This window comes from Sinocyclocheilus rhinocerous, unplaced genomic scaffold (assembly GCF_001515625.1).
Source record: "Sinocyclocheilus rhinocerous isolate Xijiao unplaced genomic scaffold, SAMN03320098_v1.1 scaffold1464, whole genome shotgun sequence".
Classification (NCBI taxonomy): domain Eukaryota; kingdom Metazoa; phylum Chordata; class Actinopteri; order Cypriniformes; family Cyprinidae; genus Sinocyclocheilus; species Sinocyclocheilus rhinocerous.
Genome location: NW_015643188.1, coordinates 355003 through 375908, shown reverse-complemented (window position 1 = coordinate 375908; position 20906 = coordinate 355003). Strand labels below are relative to the sequence as shown.

Below are 20906 nucleotides of genomic sequence, written 5' to 3'. Positions count from 1 at the left end.
GCCGGCGCCTTTGTGCGTGCAATTGAAGAGCACACGCTATGAGCACAGTACCGTTTTCTGCGCTCATTTGACTCGCGCCTGGTGCAGAAGTGAAGTTGGAGCACGCGTCTGGTACGTCTCCAGTTTGAAGTGCTCGTAAAGACGTTCTGCATCTAAATAAATGCACTTCTTGTCAAGAAAAAAAGAGACCGAAGCAGCAGTTGTGAGTGGTGTGGCCAACCCTAGCTCCGCCCCTGCGTTAACTGCGTTAAATATTTTTAATGCGTTAAAACTGAACAACTTAATTGCCTGCGTTAACGCGCTAATTTTGACAACACACACACACACACACACATATATATATATTCCAGGGTAAAAAGGGTTTTATACAAATATCTTGAATTAATAATTCATAAGTAGTGTTATGGTTTTGGAATAATGACCACACAAGACATTTTACAGCCTGAACTGGCCTTGCCTTATAAAAAAAATCTAATTATCTGGAATTTTATTGCACTCATGACTTTGTTGGCTGCTTTGAAACAGTATGTTGTACAAATAGGTAGGGATGTAACGATTAACTGCGAGCCGGTTGAAAATCGATTCAAATATGTGACGATTCAAATCGGTTGAGATGGTAAACAAATCACGATTCATTTAGGGGTAGGAGTTTATATGAATGTATGTCTGAGGGGAACTTACTGTCTTTAGAAAAGTTTAGATGGTATTTTTTCTTTTCATCTTGCATCTAGTTCATATGTGCAGCGCTTCTTTGTTTACAGCGGAAACGCTTTAAGCGCCACCTGCTGGCAGAGAGTGAATCTGCATCTCATTCAGCTTTGCTGTTTCATGCAGATATTTTTATTTATAGTTTCACAAAACTGAAGTCAAACCATTCTGTTTTTGCTTCAAATTTTGAAATTATACAATCTAATTTAGATGAAAAACTGCTCATGTTGCATGTATGCAGCATCTTTGTTTGGATCATGATTACAATGCAGTGGTTGCCTCTAATTTTAAATGGAAAGAGCACAGACAAAGCCTTAGCTTGTTTATATGAAGAGATTTATTTTATTTGTGTTACTTATTTATCAATCAAAACCAGCAAAAGAGCAATGATATGCAAGTGCTATATTAGTATATTATTATAGTGTTATATTTCAATTTCACAAAGAAACGTGCAGCATTTTGTCCAAGCAATAATAAAAGGACACATTTAATTTATCATTTGTCTTAAATCTCATTTTGTAAAAAAAAAAAAATCGTGAATCGAATCGAATCATGAGTTGAGTGAATCGTTACATCCCTACAAATAGGACAGTTATATATTTTTTTACAATATAATCTTTTACTTCAACCCCCATTCTATAAGAGAATGGGCAGAAATGTAAAAATCTAAAACATGATAATCATAGAGGAGGTGCATTTAAGTTATTAAATGGATGCATTTTCTCTGAATTTTTTAATAAATGAGGATATGGGGCTTTCAGAGGATTCAGGTCATTATTGTTGAGGAGGAGACGGAACAGGATTAAGACACAACCGAACTTAACCCAGCAAACTCGGTCCCTGTTGGCCTCTCTTATGAAACTGTTGTTCTTTAGCCAAAAGCAATTAGAGCATTTGCGATTCTGTGCCTGTATTCTGTGTTTATTCCAGTCCAGATCTGCGTGTTGAATGAGAAGGCTGGCGTTCGTCCCTCTGCTGGAGCTGACATTGTTTCTCTAAACACTGAACGCTTGCTCACAAACAGCAGACTGAGAGAATGATTCTGCTTCTTCCCTCTAGATCTCCCTGGTGAGAAGAGCTTGAGATTTGATTGGATTTAGTCTTAAAGCTACTATCATTATGTGGCCGTGCATAAGGACTCTTGGGAGAACGCTGCAGTATTAATCATGGCTCGCTGATGTGCTAAATTGTGACCTTTCGGATCTTGACCAGAGATTTCTGCTAATTATGGACCGTTGAGATCAGCTTTGTTTTTTCGTCATGCATAGTGGAATAATGTGTGTCATTTAGCACCAAGACTTTATTTTTATCCCAGAGAGAATCAGAAGGTCTGCCGATGTTCTTGTATCTGACGTAGAAATGTATAGCAGTGTTTGGGAGAAACGGAATGTAACAAACGTAACTTTTGGTAACACTTTCTATTAGGGAACACTATACACTATTAACTAGATGCTTATTAGCATACACATTACTAGTGTATTGGCTGATTATTGGTACTTATAAAGCACATATTAATGTCTTATTCTGCATGAACATATTCTAGATCTCTTAACCCAATACCTAAACAAAACTATTACAACAACTACTGTACTTATTATTGAGTAAGTGTAGTTTATTGTAGTAGTTTAATATAGCTTATTTAGTCAATAGTATTTACTATTGAGTAAATATAGTGTATTGAAGGAAAACACTTAGTTTTAGATGCAGTCGTAACTTTTTTTGGTTAAAAATTGTACGATGTAACATGGACTATTTTATATTATTTTCTTGCTATGTTTCTGAGCCTTGATCATGGTAATATCCTTGCTGTCTATAAAGGGTCAAAGAGCTCTCAGATTTCATCAAAAATATCTTAATTTGTGTTCTGAAGATGAACGAAGGTCTCACAGGTTTGAAACGACATGAGGGTGAGTAATTAATTACAGAATTATAATTTTTGGGTGAACTATCCCTTTAATAGTGAATATGTGTTCCCTAATCTAAAGTGGTAGTAGGATTACAGTATGTCACATGCTTTTAAAATGCTGTAGATTTTTTTTTTTTTTGTAAAATTTTATTTGTTATAAAAAATTGATTGATTGATTGATGATATAATATTAATGGATGAAAAGGCTGTTTAAGTGTGTGCATTTAAGTACACTTTTAAAAAGTGCACGTTGTGATAATAAAAGTAAAATATTCAACCCTGTTATTAAAAGTTTTACTTCAAAGTACCTTTTTAATAATGTTTTAATAATTTATATAAATGTATAAATGTCCATTAGTCCTACTTAAGTAGGTGAAAAGCACTCTGAATCTAAGTAATTATATTTAATATACATTTAAACTGTAATACATTTTCATTTAATTGCAATACACATGCAATTAAGTGCTCAAAAACATTTGCGCTTTTAAAAAGAGCACTTATTATGGAAATAATACACTTAAGTGTCAATATTCCATTGAAGTGTTTCTCTATATAATTGTTTTTTTGCAAGGGTTTATTATGTTCTCCAATTATTTTATTTAAATGAGGGTGCTTTTAATTGTATTCGGTGTAAATGTGTCTGTTTGAGTTTAGTGTTAAGAAATCAGACTGCATCAGCAGCATCCAGACGAGTCATATTTGTGAGGTGTTCGAGTGAGCTCTTTTATGCATGCTTTACAAAATGTATTTTTACTGTACTGTATATACAACATTTTGACCACACGCGTTATTCAGCATTGCATAGAGTATGTTTATGGTCAGTCGGTGTTGTTGAGGACGGCCACACTAATCAACAAGTCTCATCTACAGTAGCCAGACTTTTGACTTTAGTTCAGTTTTCCATTTAGGATGCGTTCACTGAGACGGGAGATGAAACTGAGCAGCTTATGCAGTACATCACGTCAGCGCTGAGCTAATGTCATCAACAAAGCGCTTAAACGCTCCAGCATTTATTCAGGGTTTCAGCACTCACTTGTGTCCCTTTTTTGTCTTCATTATGCTGCTGCTGCAAATAAACTCTTCTCATAAGTGCATGAATATTGATTTTAGGTTAGCGAGGAGGATTTGTCATTAACTTAGCTCTTTCTGAACACCGGAGGGTAGAAAGTGTTAGCGGCTGAGACCGTCCCAAAGCCTCCGATAGCATTCGTCATGCAGATTCAGTCAGACATGGTTTGGTTTCTCATGCATATTCATCACAGGCTCGATTGCTTGGCAAACACTCAGATCAGCGCTGTAAACAGTCTGTGAACTTTGACTTTGCTGCTGTTCACAGTATTAGTCATTACACGACTAACGCTGATGGAAAACGGCCTTGTTTCGTTTTCTTGATGTTTTTCTTACTGGCACTTTCCACATGTAGGTTACAAACTAGACCTGAAACTTTTATTTGTCATTTTTTTGTTAAATATTGCAGTTTTTTAACAATACATATTTGGGACATTTTTACAGCTTAATCATAATACAGTACATATACAAATTTTTATATATAGAAAGATTGACATAAATTAAAAAAATTGAATGGTTGCAAATGTAGCCTAGTTATGTCACAATGCACTTAGAGGAACGAGGAGACGCTGGAGAATACTTTAACAAGACTTTAATGCCAGGAACCAAGGGAGACGAACACAGGAAGACGTTTAACAGCGGACAGAGAACTAGGGACTGGGAACACTTTTTATACACACAGGAGGAGGGGATGACGAGACACACCTGGGAGCAATGAAACATCAAGGGAAAACACCAGGGACAAATGAACTTAATCAGGACAGGAACCTAACCAAATAAGGGCATAGGAAGGCACATGGGGAGCAAGAAACACACACAACATGGAACAGAGTCTGACAGACATCCTGTCTATGGCAATTATGTCAGCTCATATTTTCCTCTTTTAAAAAAGATGTAACAGTTAAAACTATTACACGGTTATGTGTATCAGTCCTTCTCATCTGATTTTGCTTTAGGATTTAAATATTATGGCAACTTTAATGTATTCAATGTATTGATCTTATTTATTTATTTATTGATTTTCAGTTAATCGATCAATCATGTTTAATTTCACTTAATGTTACAAATTGTACATGTGTAATCATAAACATACTGACACAATGAATCCCCAAATGTAGAATACAATTGATTTTTTACATGTACTATTAAGATCAGCAAGGTGATATGAGTAAGTATTTTATTTTTTATTCCCGAGGCTAAAATGAGTAATTATTTTCTGAATTTTTTTTTTGTGATAATTTATTAACAATTCTAAAATATGACCCCTCATAACAACTTTTAATTTAAATAAATATACAGCAATTGTCACACACAGTAAACCCATTATAACAAATGGCACATTTAGCTTTGTCTTAATTTAGTGTGAAATAATTATGTTTTTCTGTCTGTTCTCTGTTTGAATGAGAACTCTGTGGTCTTATTTGTGTTTCACTTTTGAAGGTAATTTTATGCATGGATTTCCATGCTAACTTGGTGATAAAATTAAGTTAAAAACATTTAGTATCAATATTATGTGAGGAATGACCAAACATTTTTTCTTCTCAGCCTTAAAGGAATAGCAAAGGCGGGGAAAAACAAACGCGAGGAAAAAGTCGCCGCTCACTTTCGGTTTTGGGTCCGCTGTTCTGTCACAATGCACTTAGAGGAACGAGGAGACGTTCCTTCCAACACTTTTTATACACACAGGAGGAGGGGATGACGAGACACACCTGGGAGCAATGAAACATCAAGGGAAACACCTGGGACAAATTAAACATGGGAAAGGAAGGCACATGAGGAGCAAAACAACCACAAAACACGGAACAGAGTCTGACAAGTTAATGATAGTTATTGACAACAAATATTGATTCTTGAATAAAAGATGTATTTTATTATATATATATATATTTTTTTTTTTTTTTTTTAAACTTAAAATAACTTAAGTAAACAGGGTTGAATCGCTGAACACCAGCCAACATCAACACTATGATTTAATATACAATTAGATAATTAAAAAAAAAAAAAAAATGTTTTTAATTAATTCATTCATTTATTTTTTGCTTACAATGTAACAGGGTTGAATCGCTGAACTTCAGCCAACATCAACACTATGACTTTATATATATATGTATTATAGGATCCAAATAATGCTACTTCTTGAGTGTCACTATTTTAAATGTGTATTAAATAACTAAAATAATTATGGTCAATATTGTGCCATTGTTGTATGATTTTAATTGTTGGACACAGTCAAGATTTTTTTTCATAATCAAAAAGTCTCGTTTGAATGGGGATACAGATATTTGATGAGTTCATTCGGAAATTGCTAGTTAATTTCTCAAACAATTAGAAAGTAATGGCGAGTAATGCATTGAATTAAATGTGAAAGTTGAAAAAAGCAGAAAAACAGAAATAGCATTCTCTTGTGAAACATGCACCAGTAATGGTTTTTAATTGTTGTTGTTTTTTCTTTAATCCTTTTTTGTTACAACTTTGAAAAACTAATTATTAAAGTGCATGCTCTTTGAATGAAAAAAGTAACGTTTAAAACATTCAGTGTATTTGTGTCTTATGCTGCAGGCAGTAAAAGGAATTAAATCAACCTGAAACCTGCAGAATAAATATAACCTTTTTGCATTTGTACGTTATTTACAGTACATTGCACATACATCATATTATATTCATGTCAAGGCAGTATGACTGCGGCTTGATTGTGGATAAGTCCGTTTGTGTTTGGTTGTCTGGACGTTGTTATATGTGTTCTGTGTGGTTATATTTTGGTCTCTCGACTACAGATTGTTTTGTTAAATATTGTTAGTCCAGTCTCCTAGAAAAGTAGTAGAAATCTTCTAAGTGGGCGTGAGATGTCATTCATGTCTGTAGCACAAATGCTGCAGGATGAGTTACATGCCAGAAAATTAATATTTAGGGTTGTTTTTAAAGTTTATAATGATCAAAAGTTTAGGGTTGGTAATATTTTTTAATGTTTTTGAAAGAAGTCTCTTCTGTTCACCGAGTCTGCATTTATTTGATCGAAAATACAGTAAAAATTGTGAAATATTATTATAGTTTCAAATATGTTTTCTATGTAAATATGTGTTAAACTGTAATTTATTTCTGTGATGTGCAGCTGTATTTTCAGCATCATTACTCCAGTCTTCAGTGTCACATGATCTTCAGAAATCATTCTAATATGCTGATTTGCTGCTCAACAAACATTTCTGATTATTATCAATGTTGAACACAGTTGTGCTGCACAATATTTTTGTGGAAACTTACTGTCCCTAATTGTAATGATTTTTTAAATATATATTATATATTATGGATTTTTATGTTATATTTGATATTATCATGTATAATATTACTATATACTGTGTTTTATGTTTTTTTTAAATAATTGTAGCTTTTTGCCTTTATTTACTGGAATAAAGAGTGCAGAAAGGGACATACATTATTTAAAAAATAATAATAAATAAATCAGTCGAAAAATGGAAATGTAGCATACTGATAATTTTCTGCCAGGACTTTATCTGGATATGTGGAAAATACAGAAAATTCCTTCCTATTTCCTGAAGGTTTCATCATCAAGTTTTTGCAGTCTTCAGTGCCTCTATTAGACTTTCACATTTCTTTGCAAGATATCTACCAAGTCTCATCAGACATTTTAGTGACGGTTCAGTCAGCGCACAACAAAACCGTGCAAGCAGTGGAATATTCCACAGTAATACAAAAACTGTGGATGCTGTGGACGGAACACATTTCTTTTCATCTTTGTATTTCTTATATTGTTCAGCAAATTTCCAAGTTTCCAATTAAATAAGTAAATTGCACCGAATGTACAAAAGAAATCTCTCAATCTGTAACGGCTGTTAGAACATGAGCGGGCGAGCTTATTTATCTGCGGTTTGTTTGATTTGTGCTGTGTGTGAAGAGTTTCTGCCTCTTGAATCGATGACCTCTTAAGCCAGAGGAAGATCTTTTGGTTCTTCTGAGAGCGAACGCCTCACTGAGGACACCAGGTTTACAGCGTGTGCTTGCGTGTGTTTGTCTGTGTGTGGTTTGATTAACTGCAGACACCACCTGGTGTGATATTTTGCATCTGCTACAATGACATTTAGACAATTTTAAGTGTGACTTTAGTGTCCAGAAACCTTTTAGAGCCACTTCAAATCTGGATGCAAAACATGTGTATATGTAGTTGATTTCCCCAGGATGTGGTAAATTTCATTAAAATAATAATTTTAATAATTTTGTAACATTTTACAGAACATTGTCTAGACATAATTTATAATTGTAAATTAGATGCATCTTTATTTGAATGCATTTATTAATTAATTAATTTTTCCCGTTTTATAATTTTTTTTGCAGTGCATAGAAGCAAAGAAGTACTGCTGGTATTTTGAAGGAGGATACCCCATCTATTTCATGTAAGTACAATCACTTTTATTTGTCTTCCTTAGACGCTTTCCCATCATCTGCATACAGTGTTTTTTTTATGTCTTTTATTTTATAACCTCTAACGTTTACTCAACTCCATCAGCATGCATTAACTCTCAGAAGTCATTATATGTTTGTGGTGTGCTGTCAGGATGAGCCTCACTGGCTCAGCACAAGAAAATCTGACAATATCCTTCACTTAAGCCTCAAATCTGCTATCAGCTTTGTTCATTAACGCCGCACTTGCTTATGGATGAAAACATAACATTCAAGCTCAGTTAATAGAGCAGGCAGTCTTTCAGCAATATGCATTTATAACTGTAAGGTACATTAAAGATTTAAGTACCCTAAAGTCTGACTGTGCCACTGTATGTACAGAGGTTTAAAGATGCAGTGTGTAATATTGACAGCTAGCGGATGAATCTGCGAATCTGCGATCTCTGACCCAGTTCGATTGCTGGCTTCCATGGATGCAATGCACTGTGTTTTCCATCAGCTGGCAACCCGGGGCGTTGAAATACTATTGGGTAAACTAGCAGTGGGCGGAGTCACACAGACCAAGACAAAAACAGACATTTCGACACCGAACGCACTTTTCAAAGTAGAATAACTGGATGTAGCGTTGTTTTTCAGAGAAACAAGTATGTGAACTTAGTGTGTTTCCTAAATATTTGCAAACCATAACCATAAACAAAAATATTTGCATATCATGGTGTTTTATGCATTAGTACAGTCTAAAAAAATTACATACAGCCCCTTTAATGTTCACCACTAATCAGCAATCAAAACACCAGTGTACCTGCTGCTCTCCAAAATATGTTTTTCTATTATTGTTTAGGCTTATATACTATTATAGTAATCATACTACTTTTTTTCATTTTTATTTATTTATTATTATTTTTTATTTATTTATGTATTTTTGGTATTTTTTGTTTGTATTTTTATTTTTTTTAGTTTTCATTTTCATTTTAGTTAAAATTTTAGTTATGTGCTTTTATCTTTAGTTATGTGCTTTTTTCTAGTAGTTTTAATACTTCAACTTATTTTAATTCAGTTATATAAAAGGCAACAATTTTTTAAAGTTGGTTTATCGTCTAATGTTTATATTTTCCATGCATTTTGAGAGCCTGATTACCAAAACAAAATGTTTCATACCACCAATCACCAATAAAAGCTCCAGAGAAAATATTCTATAATTTATCACCAATACCAATAACCGATTATTTTGTGTACTTGGTAGCTTTAGAGAAAATATTCTATAATGTATCAGTGATATTCTATAATTTATTGCTGATACCAATAACAGATAAATTTGTATACTTGAAAGCTCCAGAGAAAATATTCTATAGTTTATCGGTGATATTCTATGATTTATCGCTGATACCGATAACCGATAATTTTGCATACTTAGAAGCTCCAGAGAAAATATTCTATAATTTATTGGTGTTGTGAAGCCTCACAACAATTCATATTTCAGCTGAATTTTGACGGCAAAATATGGACCAGTTTCCAATCAGAGAATCAAGAGTTGGAGAAGGTTTGCATTTATCGATTGATTTATATGCATCTGTGATGTGTATGCGTGGTCTACAAAAGGGGGAAAAAAAGAAATAATTACAAATAATATTCATTTATCATGTAGTGTACAACAGGGCTAAGTGGTAAAAGGTGCATTTCACTATTTTCCTCTAAATCACTAGATTGCACAAAAACTCAGTTTTTCAATAACTGAAGAATGTAAAAAGTATAAGGTATTTGGGGTAAAAAGCAACTCGACTGTTGACGCTAAAGGCGCAATAATTGACAATTTAATAGCTGGCTGACTTTTTGAGCTGTTTTTAAGCTTTTTAAAATATTATGCAATTATTAAATGGGAATTTGATTTTTATTTTTTCATTTGTATGATTGGATATTAGTAAAATAACAAATTAAAACAAATAATAATAATAATTAATTAATTAATATTATTTTATTAATATTTAAGTTTTAATGTATAATATTTATTATTTTAATAATAATAATAATTATTAATAATATATTTTTTTTTTAAATGTAAAAAAAAAAATGTGCCTCACAGAAAGTTATCAAATGGAAAGTTATCAAAACTATTTTTAAAGCTTGAAGGCTCCAGTCCCATGTATTGTACTTGCATGTAAAAGAGCAGCTAGTACAAGAAAGTCCATACAGGTTTGGAACAGTGATGGAATGATGATAAATGTTTCATTTTTGGGGAGCTGTCTCTTTAAGAGCTCTGGGCTGTATGTGGTGTCCCACTGGGAGTCTGTGAGCAGTTCATCGGCAGGCCTCCAATTATAATGCTGCATGTTCTTTCTGTTTGTAACAAGCCAAATTGAACATCCTGTTGGCCTGCTTTCATCTCTGAATGTGTCCTGCTGTAATACCTGCAGCAGTGTTCATTTGGGGATGTGATTGCATGGCTTTGCATTGTGGTGTGCAGAATAAAGCAGGAGTCCGGCGCAGTGGGAAATGCTGGAGGGGTGATGGAACGCTTGCACCCATCACACAACCTAAGCCAAGACCCTGACACACATAAACTTTGCCTGAATTTAGATGTTTTCCCCTCTGGTTCTTCTGCACTGCATGCCTGTTTTCTGTTGAATGATTGGCACCTTTGAATGACACCGAACGCAGAGGAAAAACTTGTCTTAAGGTCGTTTGATGGCTATGACCTTTCTGTTTCTTGCTGAGCTCAGATTAGTCATGTTGTGTTTGAACCCAGATTAAAGGCATATTTACCCAAAAATGAAGAAGATTTGCTGTTAATTCACTCCCCCTCAGGGAGCCATCCAAGATGTAGCTGACTTTGGTTCTTCAGTAAAACAGTAAAGAAGATATTTAGCTGAAAGCATAGGCCTTGATGATTCATAAAATGCAAGTCAACGGCCACCGTCACTTTGAGAGTCAAAAAAGCATATCAGGCAACACGAAATTAATACCTGTGGCTCCTGATGATATATTGAGGTTTTATGAAGTGAAACGATCAGTCTGTGCAAGAAACTGAACATTACTGACCACATTATTATTAGCTGTAATGTCAAACGTGACAAACGTGGAAATCCGATTCTTTTCCGAGAACTGATTCGTTTTGGGCAGTTTGTTTCAATTCAGCTTGTTTACGTAATCACGCAATGATGTAATGTATACACACTTATATTATTAAAACTCCCAAGAATGATGTTTTCATCAGCTCACCTTTTTACATAAACCATGAGAAATCATAAACTGGCACATTTTGTGTTTCCATCTAAACATGTCATGGACTTAATACATCTACGGTAGTGTGAGAAAGTAAGCTCTTCGTAAGTGTCTTATGAATGTTATATGTAGTTCCTCAGAAGCCTGTGGTCTGGATTGGTCTCATGAATTGAGTAGATTGTCGACATCAGCTATAGATTAAAGGAGCTCTAATGGTGAAGAAATGGTTATAAATATCTAATAAAGGGCTTCTACTCATTTATAAGAGCTTTAGAGTCCAATATTCCACTGTCTGAAAGAATGTCTTTAAGAAAGAAGAATACACTGGAAATCTACATAGACCAGGACTTTCTAACGATTCTGATCTGAGCTGACAGCTTTGAGCATTGTAGTTGCATGCTGTGATTCCTGAATTGTGGGTAACCTCTTTTCTAACATTAGAAATGTCTTTACTGTCATATTTGATCAATTTACTGCATCCTTGATGAATAAAAGTATGAATTTATTTAAAAGACAACAACAACAAAATCTTACTGACCCCAAATAGTAATTTCACAGTAAACAACCACACTTCTGACAATTTAATGAATTTTAACGACTTGGAAATTGCTTGTAAATTTCACAAATAATTACAAAGAAATGGTGAGTAACACATTGAATTAATCATGAAATTTTGAATTAAAAAAAAAAGCCTGAAGTAGTATATTCTTGTAAAACAAAACTCCATTAATCTTTGTTCAACTTCAAAAATTAATTCTTTATAGCAGAATACACACACATTATTTGATTTACATTTTATTTTAAATCGATTTATCTTTTAATTATGATCAGATATCCTGCATCCAAAAATATTTTCTAGGGACATTTTACAAATAAATAAATAAATACTTAGTGGGGGGTGATTTAATGTTTTTAAGGCATTTTTAACATCTGAACAAAGGACTACAGTTAAAAATGAGTGTGTTGGCTAATACTGCCACATTTACAGAAATGTTAATTAATGTGCATTGCTCTTATAAATGAAGTAATCCCTTGATTATGTAATTTATAGATGTTTCTCCTTAAGCTATTAAACTTCAAACACACTTCTGTCTTTGTTTTTATTTTAAGGCAGTGAATTTATTTCTTCCCAAGCTGTAGATGTTTACTGTGTTCTTTCTGATGATTCAGCTTTCTGTCCCTGTCTCCATCCCTCCTGAAAGATAGATCCCTCTCTGATCTGCTCTTTCATAGAATTAAATTCTAACTCGTATGTGTTTAATATTCCGTGCAGTCTCTGTTTCAGTAGCCGTTGTGTGGGCTGTCATCATTTATTTATCACATGTGACTTATATGGTGCATGCCACTTTTTAAATATAGATCATACGTTTTCTTTGAACGGCTGTAAATATTGACATGGCCTTCTTTTATAATTTATGAAGACTTTCAAGTGTGCTTGGACACAGTCTTGCATGTTTCATAGACGACCCTGTCAGCATGGCATTGCACGTATTTAGATTTTCTATTGATGACATTAAATTGGGGAATTCAGTAAACGGATTATTTTAGAAATTCACTATTCACTAACCTCAGGCAATATAGTTTCATTTAGTTTCTAAATGTTCTGAAATATCACTGTGCATTATTATGAATGAGATAAATGTCCTTTATCTCAAACCAGAGTTATTATAGTGCCGTTCACACTCAGAACTGTCCATTGTTGATCAGACATGCAGAGTCCAAACTCTCTCTGCATTTCAGTGAGCATGTCCGCTTCGACCGCTCTTAACGATGGAGGCAGGAGGGAAGCTGGCTCATCCGCTCGATCAGTTATGTGAAGTTGAAGAATGGGTAATGAAGGCCAGTCTGAGCGCTTGATCCGGTCCGTTTGACTGGAGCTCTACACGAGACAGCGGCTGAGAGCTCTCCACTGCCCTTCACAATCAAGACTTGACTTCAGCTCCAGTTAGTTCTGCTGAGTTTATTCTCATTTTTAAGGCTCGTTACCTAAACGCTCTTGTTTTTGAGGATGTGGATCGAGCGCTGTGTTCGCTGCATGTAATGTGCATTTGAAAATATGCTCCAAAATAGCTTCCCAAGTTTGTATTAAGCATTTATAAATCTGTTGTCAACAAAACAGAAGCATTTCTAAAGAGAAGTTTCCATGCAGTTTCCACCAAAATAAAAGCTCTATGGTTTAATGTTTGAAAGCAAAGAAAAAAAAACATTACATTAGTATTGTAATTGTGCTGTTGTCAAATGTAAGGGATATTGCACACCTGGCTGTGTATTAAATGACTTTAATGCACGACGTGGAAGCAAAGAACCACCCGACACACAGCGGAGTGCATTAAAATCGTTAGCTAGCCGTGCATTACTCCTCTTATACCATGGTCATTTGCCAGCATTGACAAGTTAAATCTGTTAATGATGTTTGCATTGTGATATTTGACCGGAAGAGTACAAATTATGGTTATTTTCATCAGTGACAGCTCGTAAGGCATTCTGCCCGCTTCAAATCAGACACATAGATGAAGCAGATCATCACATTTATTTGAATGAATTGTAGCATTCATTTGAATAATTTATTGAGAGACAGCGCGAGAGAGAGAGATGACAGTTGTGTGTGTGTGTGTGAATTACCTGCATCTGCATGTCTCTCTCTACAAACAAAGAAGCTGTGAGTTTAGCTGCTTCAAAAACAGGGATTTTACCTTATTTAATGTAGCGATTCAGTATCGAAGCTATTTTATTAATAAAAGTTGTGGGGCTGTTTTGACAATACGTTTCTGTGCTCCTCAATGTTTGTGTGTGTGATCATGCGATTTTGGAGAGGTTAACTAGCTAACAAGCTAGCTTAAAAAACATAAGATCCCACCCTCCATACAAATCACTCTCCAAAGCCACACCCCCTCCAAATCACATGACCGCACACAGATAGAGCACAGGCTAACCAGTGACACGATGAGAGATTAGCTCATGTCTCGTTCACCGGTGACAAAACATTACAGTACAAAGCGCAGAATATTACATTTACATTTAGTCATTCAGTAGACGCTTTTATCCAAAACGACTTACAAATGAGGACAATGGTAGCAATCAGAATCAACAAAAGAGCAATGATACACAAGTGCTATAACAAGCCTCAGTTAGCTTAACGCAGTACACGTGGCAAGGATTTTTTTTGTGCTTTCAAACGATTAATTGCGATTAATTGCATCCAAAATAAAAGTTTTTGTTTATAACTTTAATAACTTTGTTTAATATATGTATGTGTGCTGTGTATATTTATTATGTATATATAAATACACACACATGCACGTATATATTTCAGAAAAAAAATATTTTTATATATTAAATATATTTATTTATAATCTAAATTATATGAATATAAATATAGACATGCATGTAATAAATGCATGTAAATATTTTCTAAATGTATACTGTATGTGTGTGTATTTATATATACATAATAAATATACACAGTACACACACATATATTATGCAAACAAATTGCAGTGACATTACAGGTTTATTCAGCTGCTTACACAGTATTTTCAAAACTGCCTGTTTTTTCAAAACTTTACACACAAATCCAAGAATTGCACACAAAATGCAAAATGCCTCACATCTCTTGCAGAATGAAGCGCTGCATTCAAAATATCACAAACACATCTCAAAAGCAAACATTTGCAAACAGCTTTGCCATAATATTAATTCCTGTTAGATTTGTGTTGCATAGAGAATTGTGTTATGTTTTGCAAAAAGTGTTTTATGAAATTGAAAAGTGAGTCAAAGGCTGAGAATTAGTGTATGGTTTTGCAGATTTGGTGTGTGCTTCTGCTGTTTGAGTGACAGCTTTCAGAAACTGTCACAAGTGAAGATTTTGTGTGCAAGCAGCTAAAAAAAACTGTAAAGCTGTCAGTCAGCGGTTCAGATCTGACACCCAGATGATGCATTTTTATATCGAACAAGCTGAGTGCTGGATTTTATTTATTTTAATTATAATTTATATTTTAATTTTAATAAATTAAAAATCATTAAAAAAAAGATTTTTTTATTTCTGATAATTAATGTTTAAGCAGTGTGCCTTTTGTCAGAGCTGCTTCACACCTCACTGAACAAAGACTTGCAGTAAATATCAGAAGCTCAGTGCGAACTCTTATGCTCGTTAAATCAAAGGGCAGCGACTTTTAAAGTGTGCTGGTAATTAAGACCTTCAATAACAGATGTTCTGTTGAAAGGTCATCAACAATGGCTAATTATCTGCTTCAGCATCCATTGTGGCAGTAGTATTTACCCAGCATGCCAATGGGTCACAAGAATAGGATTTTATATTACAGTATCAAAAACAAGATTATATATTGTCTAAATGCGTTTAAGCCTACAGAGTAAGAACATGTCAGATGAGCACAAGCAGCATTAATTAATACATTTTTTATTTGACTTTTACGTTTTTAAGTTTAAGTGTTGAAAAAGCATTTTGGGTGGCATAAAATACATTTTATATGATAACTATTTATCTTATTTTTATTCATCAAATTTTTAAAGGAAAATGTTGTGGTCAAGTCATGTTGTGGCGAAGAGAAGTTTGCACATTCTGCTCTGCATATCCTGTGTTATTTTTCACAGGAGAAATAAGGTCAAATATGGATTTCAAAGGACATGAGGGTTTATAAATGATGGCGAAATTCTTGTTTTGGTGTTGAACTGTTTTTTAAACTTTTTGTTTTTCCATTTGGATGAATGGGTTTTTAACATCTTAATCAAAGCAATGCAAACACCATCCATCAACATCACGGTTCAAGCACTGAAGCGTAAAGCTGCAGTCACAGAGAAACATATTGACCTGTCATTGCATCAACTTTCAAGCTCTGCTGGATACAGAGGAACTAGATCACAGGAAAGCTTTGATTGTACAAGTCCTCCCAACTGCAGGGAAGAGGGTTATTTTCATTCTCTACATCAAACATTGGACTCAGCTCACAAGAAGAATTATGTTATTTACATGATCTGTTTGAAATATTGAAGGAATAGATCAGCCAAAAATGAACACTAGCTAAAAATGTGCTCACCTTCAGGTCATCCGAGATCAGGATGAGTTTGTTTCTTCATCAGGTTTGAAGAAATGTAGCACTGCATCAGTGTCTCAGCAATGGATGCTCTGCAGTGAATGGGTGCCGTCAGAATGAGAGTCCAAACAGCTGATAAAAACATCACAATAAAGAGAAATCTGCACAGATCAAGCACCGTTTACAAGCCAAAACAACTTGTTTGTTGCTGGATTCTGATGTGAGAGACAACAGGAGATGCACTTTTTCACTGGAGGAAGAGTTATTATGGATTATGGACTCTATGTATTTTAGTTAAAAACGTCTTAATGATGGATTAGTTTCAGCTTTTGTCTTCTCCAGATGTTAACTGATGGACTGGAGTGCTGTGGATTACTTGTGGATTATTGTGATGTTTTTATCAGCTGTTTGGACTCTCATTCTGACGGCACCCATTCACTGCAGAGCATCCATTGCTGAGACACTGATGCAATGCTGCATTTCTACAAACCTGATGAAGAAACAAACTCATCCTAATCTTGGATGGCCAGAGGGCCTAATTTTCATTTTTGGCTAAACTATTCCTTTAATGAGTATTTAATGTTGTGTTGGGGGGGGGGTTGCACAGGCAAACACCACATTTTCTTTAGAAAGCGTAAACATGCAGTTGAACTGTAGTTTATTTCCATTTCAGAGGTTTGCAGCTGGTCAAACAAAATGCTGACCTTTACATGTGACATTGTGATATTTGGTTTTACCGAGTGAGAAATGATGGTCTCAGCTGGTAGAGATGAGTGTGTGTTTGTGACGGATGGAGTCAGGTTTGTGTTGTTGTGTAAGCGGTGGACTGTGAGATTGCCTTTCATGGTTTCCAGCAACTCTGAACACGAGACCACTAGATGCTAAGATGCTGTCTCTCTTATCTTTATATTATCAACTGCAGTGTTGGGAGTAACGCATTACAAAAGTAATAATATTACACCTACATACCGGTATCTAAATATGATTTCATATATTTTATGCTATATAGACCTACCACGTTACCCTCCACTGGATGTAGAATGAGCAGCATTAAACTACATTTTGGCATTTTACAATACTTATGTGGATATTTTGGATGAAAGTAACTCAAAAGTGACTCAAAAGTAGTGTAATGCATTACAATTCAGAGACAGTAATATTGTAATGTAACTAATTACTTTCAAAAGACAGTAACTAGTAATATATAATGTATTACATTTTGGAAGTAACTTGCCCAACACTGATCAACTGTAGGAATATGGTTGACTCACTAGGATTGCGTTATATTTTATACAGATGTTTATCTGTTGTCTGGTTGTCTACATCAGATGCTCGGTGTCACCTTGTGGCCTTTGGTCGATGACACAACACTGTTTTTGTGTGGAGATAAATACATTCAATAACTTGAATACACCGTTTCAACAGTAAGCATGTTTTTAATTTGTAAATTAAAATTATTTTGGGGGTGCATAAATAATTTTAAACTTGTGTGATGCAACCAACATGCAGAAACTACAAAATTAATATATTTCTTTCTTTTTCTTCATCACATACACTCTTATTTTGTCAATGGCTCCTTAAAAGTTTCTGAGATTTCCTAATTTTTAAAGATCCAACACTGTAAAAGTGATTTTTCCAAATTGTAAATAAAGGTTGGAGTACATTTTACAAAACGAAAAAAAATATATATATTTCAGTCTTTTTACAGTCTTTTAAAAATCCTTGCTGTTCCCTTTTAAGGGAACTCGCACTGCGTCCTCTAGTAGTGGACTTTATGGGGAATGCAATCAGCATGACCGGTGTCTGAAACTCGTGTGAAAACACTCCAGATCACTGGACCGCACAGCCCATGACGTCATTAGAATAAGTATAAGAGGATGCATGTCATCAGCTTCTTTTGTCTTCAGGAGCATTTGTTTGTGTACGTGTAGGAAACACTCTGCAAAATGTAGTGCACTATATTGGATGTCGGGTCCGAATTCTGAGTGAACGACTTCATTCCCTACATTCATTCACTACTTTTTACCCACAATGCATTCTGATTTCGAGTGTACAGTTGATCTACACTCGCTGAAGCACTATTTCCCACAATTCAATGCGGAGTAGCGACGAGCTGGAAGAGAGAGCGGGAGCGAGCGAGTTTGAAGGAGAGATGCCGTTTATATCGTTCTTATTTCTGCTTTAACGTTTATATTTCATACATTATTTATATTAAAATATATTATGTAGGCATTAACTCAATTTAATATTTTACTAATTTACTGAGGTTGCATCTTTCTTAATTTACAAAAATTATGATAATTTGGTGGATAATTTAAAATTGATCACCTATAGGTAGCGTATTCATTCTGATGTAAAATTAACGGTCGCCTGAGGGCGCTCTACGACCATTGTCATCTTATCTGAGTGCAAAACTCTGCTTGGGAGAGTTTCAAGATACTATAAATAATAAATACATAAAATTATGAACGTGTTAATGTGTATTTATATTTGTTGACAGTATTTTAATAGTATTTAATGATTATGAACATATAAGCATAACAAAACAAATTAATAATATACCATCGATGAAACCACAAAGCTGACGCAGAGGTATGTATAATTACAATATAAAGTCATTTTGAGTGTTATTGCTATTAATATTATTTTCTAAAATAAGGTGCATGTAATATAAGTTCATACGTGGTCTCACGTGCAGTGTAGCCTACATGTCACCGTCCGAATCCGTTCACTCCTTTCTGATATAGTGCACTCAACTGCCATACACTATATAGGGATTAGTGAATGAGTGAGCGATTTCAGACACAGCTTTAGTGTGTGCCTCCGTTTGAGGACCTGACGACATGCATGATTGAATGCTCTCATTGCGCTTATTATGAATAAGTGTGAATGTGCGTTTGACTCACGAGACGGCGGGATGCGCTCATGGTCATGCACGAGGCTACTGAGAGCAGAGGTAAAGCTTTGCTTTTACTCGAGATTGTAGACAGTGTTTGCATGAGTGCATTCACCTCTCGAGGGAGTCACACAGGCTTAATGCGATGCATTCGCGGCAGTTTCTGTTCTCGCCTGATTCTTGAGGGAATCGAGTGTTTGAACAGAGCGTGTTTGGCTCTCGAGGGAGCTGAATGCACACTGCATGATGTGATCACGCTGAGAAATGCCTCGTATGCTTGATTCTCTTTTGCGGGGCATGGAAGGAATCTGACGGGAAGTGCTTCCCTTTTCAGCAATTCCTTTCTTTCTGTTCTCTCCCGAGGGATAGTAGTCACAATAATCGGTTCCACCCAGGCTTGACTTTCTTTCGTTGGATTGCGGTGAGGTGGGATCGAGCACAGAGTTTGCGGTGAGGTGGGATCGAGCACAGAGTTTGAGCTCCTCTTGTTACCTCTTTTAAGCGGAAGTCTATCAAAGATGTACGAGAACCGTTTCCTTTGGTGGCTATCCCTTTTATGAAGATTGTACCAAGATGCCCATCCCCAGTGATTTTGGTTTTTAAGTAGGGTTCCTTGCTCTCTTCTTGGCAGCATCTCAGGTTGATCTGCCTCCAGTGTATTTAAGGCAGCCCACCTTAAACGTTGTCAAAGCTGATAACTGTCTGAGGACAGTTCCCTTTGACTAGCTGCCCGGGTGGAGCGAGACGTCCCTCACTACGTATGTAGATATTGAAGCAGGGTTCCTTGCTCCTCTGTTCAGTCCACATGTATAGGTTCCTTGGATTGAGCTCTCGTAAAGACTCCCTACTCGGGAAGTATTTTTGTCAAAGATGTACTGGTTGAGGCTGGTTTTCTTTGATAAGATAAGAGAGTCGAGAGCTTTTTCCCTACCGAATATTTCAGGTAGCCAGGTCGGGCTTCCTTGGTGCTTTCTAGGGCATAGATGGTTCCCCTGAGGTTCCCTTTTGATATTATAGGCTGCCTCCCCTGATCTCAGGGTTTTCTCAAGCAGGCGGTCCCCTGAATCCCACATGCTTTGGGCTGTCTCCCCTGCTTTAGGGTTTTAAGTAGATGGGCCATTGTCTTGGGAGCTGTTTGAGGACAGCTGTGTTCCCAATAGGGATGTGCGATATCTTATCGCTTGCGATATACCGGTAAAAATTCTCCCCATGATAAGAATTAGTCTTTCCGCGATAATAACGATAAAGTCTAGTTGTTGACATATTTTTGTGTGCAACAGTGCGGAGCGACATGGAGCGAGGCGGACGTGAAATTGAGGAGGAGTTTATCACTAAATGAGGAGCTCCTTTTACAATCTGGAACTGGTTTGGTCAGGGTTGTACAGTGCACAAAAAATCGGTCTGAATAAATGTAGTACAGTAGCATGTGTGCGATACAGTTTTGCATGTGTATAAGCCTATTTACAAACCTGTTGTCCAACAAAAATATAATTTATTGACATGCTTTTTCTCCAAATTAACTTAACATAGTCGAGTGTTTGAAATAACTTCTTTTTGTGACCAGACGTGGTTTCATATTACAGAATGATAGTATTATATACAGTGATAAAGGCTATCGATTAGCATTGCATTATAAATATACTTT

General features: G+C 35.3%; 1 protein-coding gene across 1 annotated transcript in view; it reads left to right on the top strand.

The window, feature by feature from the left end:
* Positions 1-20906, top strand: part of LOC107757191 (vesicular, overexpressed in cancer, prosurvival protein 1-like) — a 44403-nt gene that overhangs the window by 5381 nt on the left and 18116 nt on the right. Inside the window, exon 2 of the mRNA XM_016574609.1 lies at positions 8030-8088. Within this exon, the coding sequence (XP_016430095.1) occupies positions 8030-8088 (59 nt within the window). The remainder of the gene's footprint in view (positions 1-8029; positions 8089-20906) is intronic.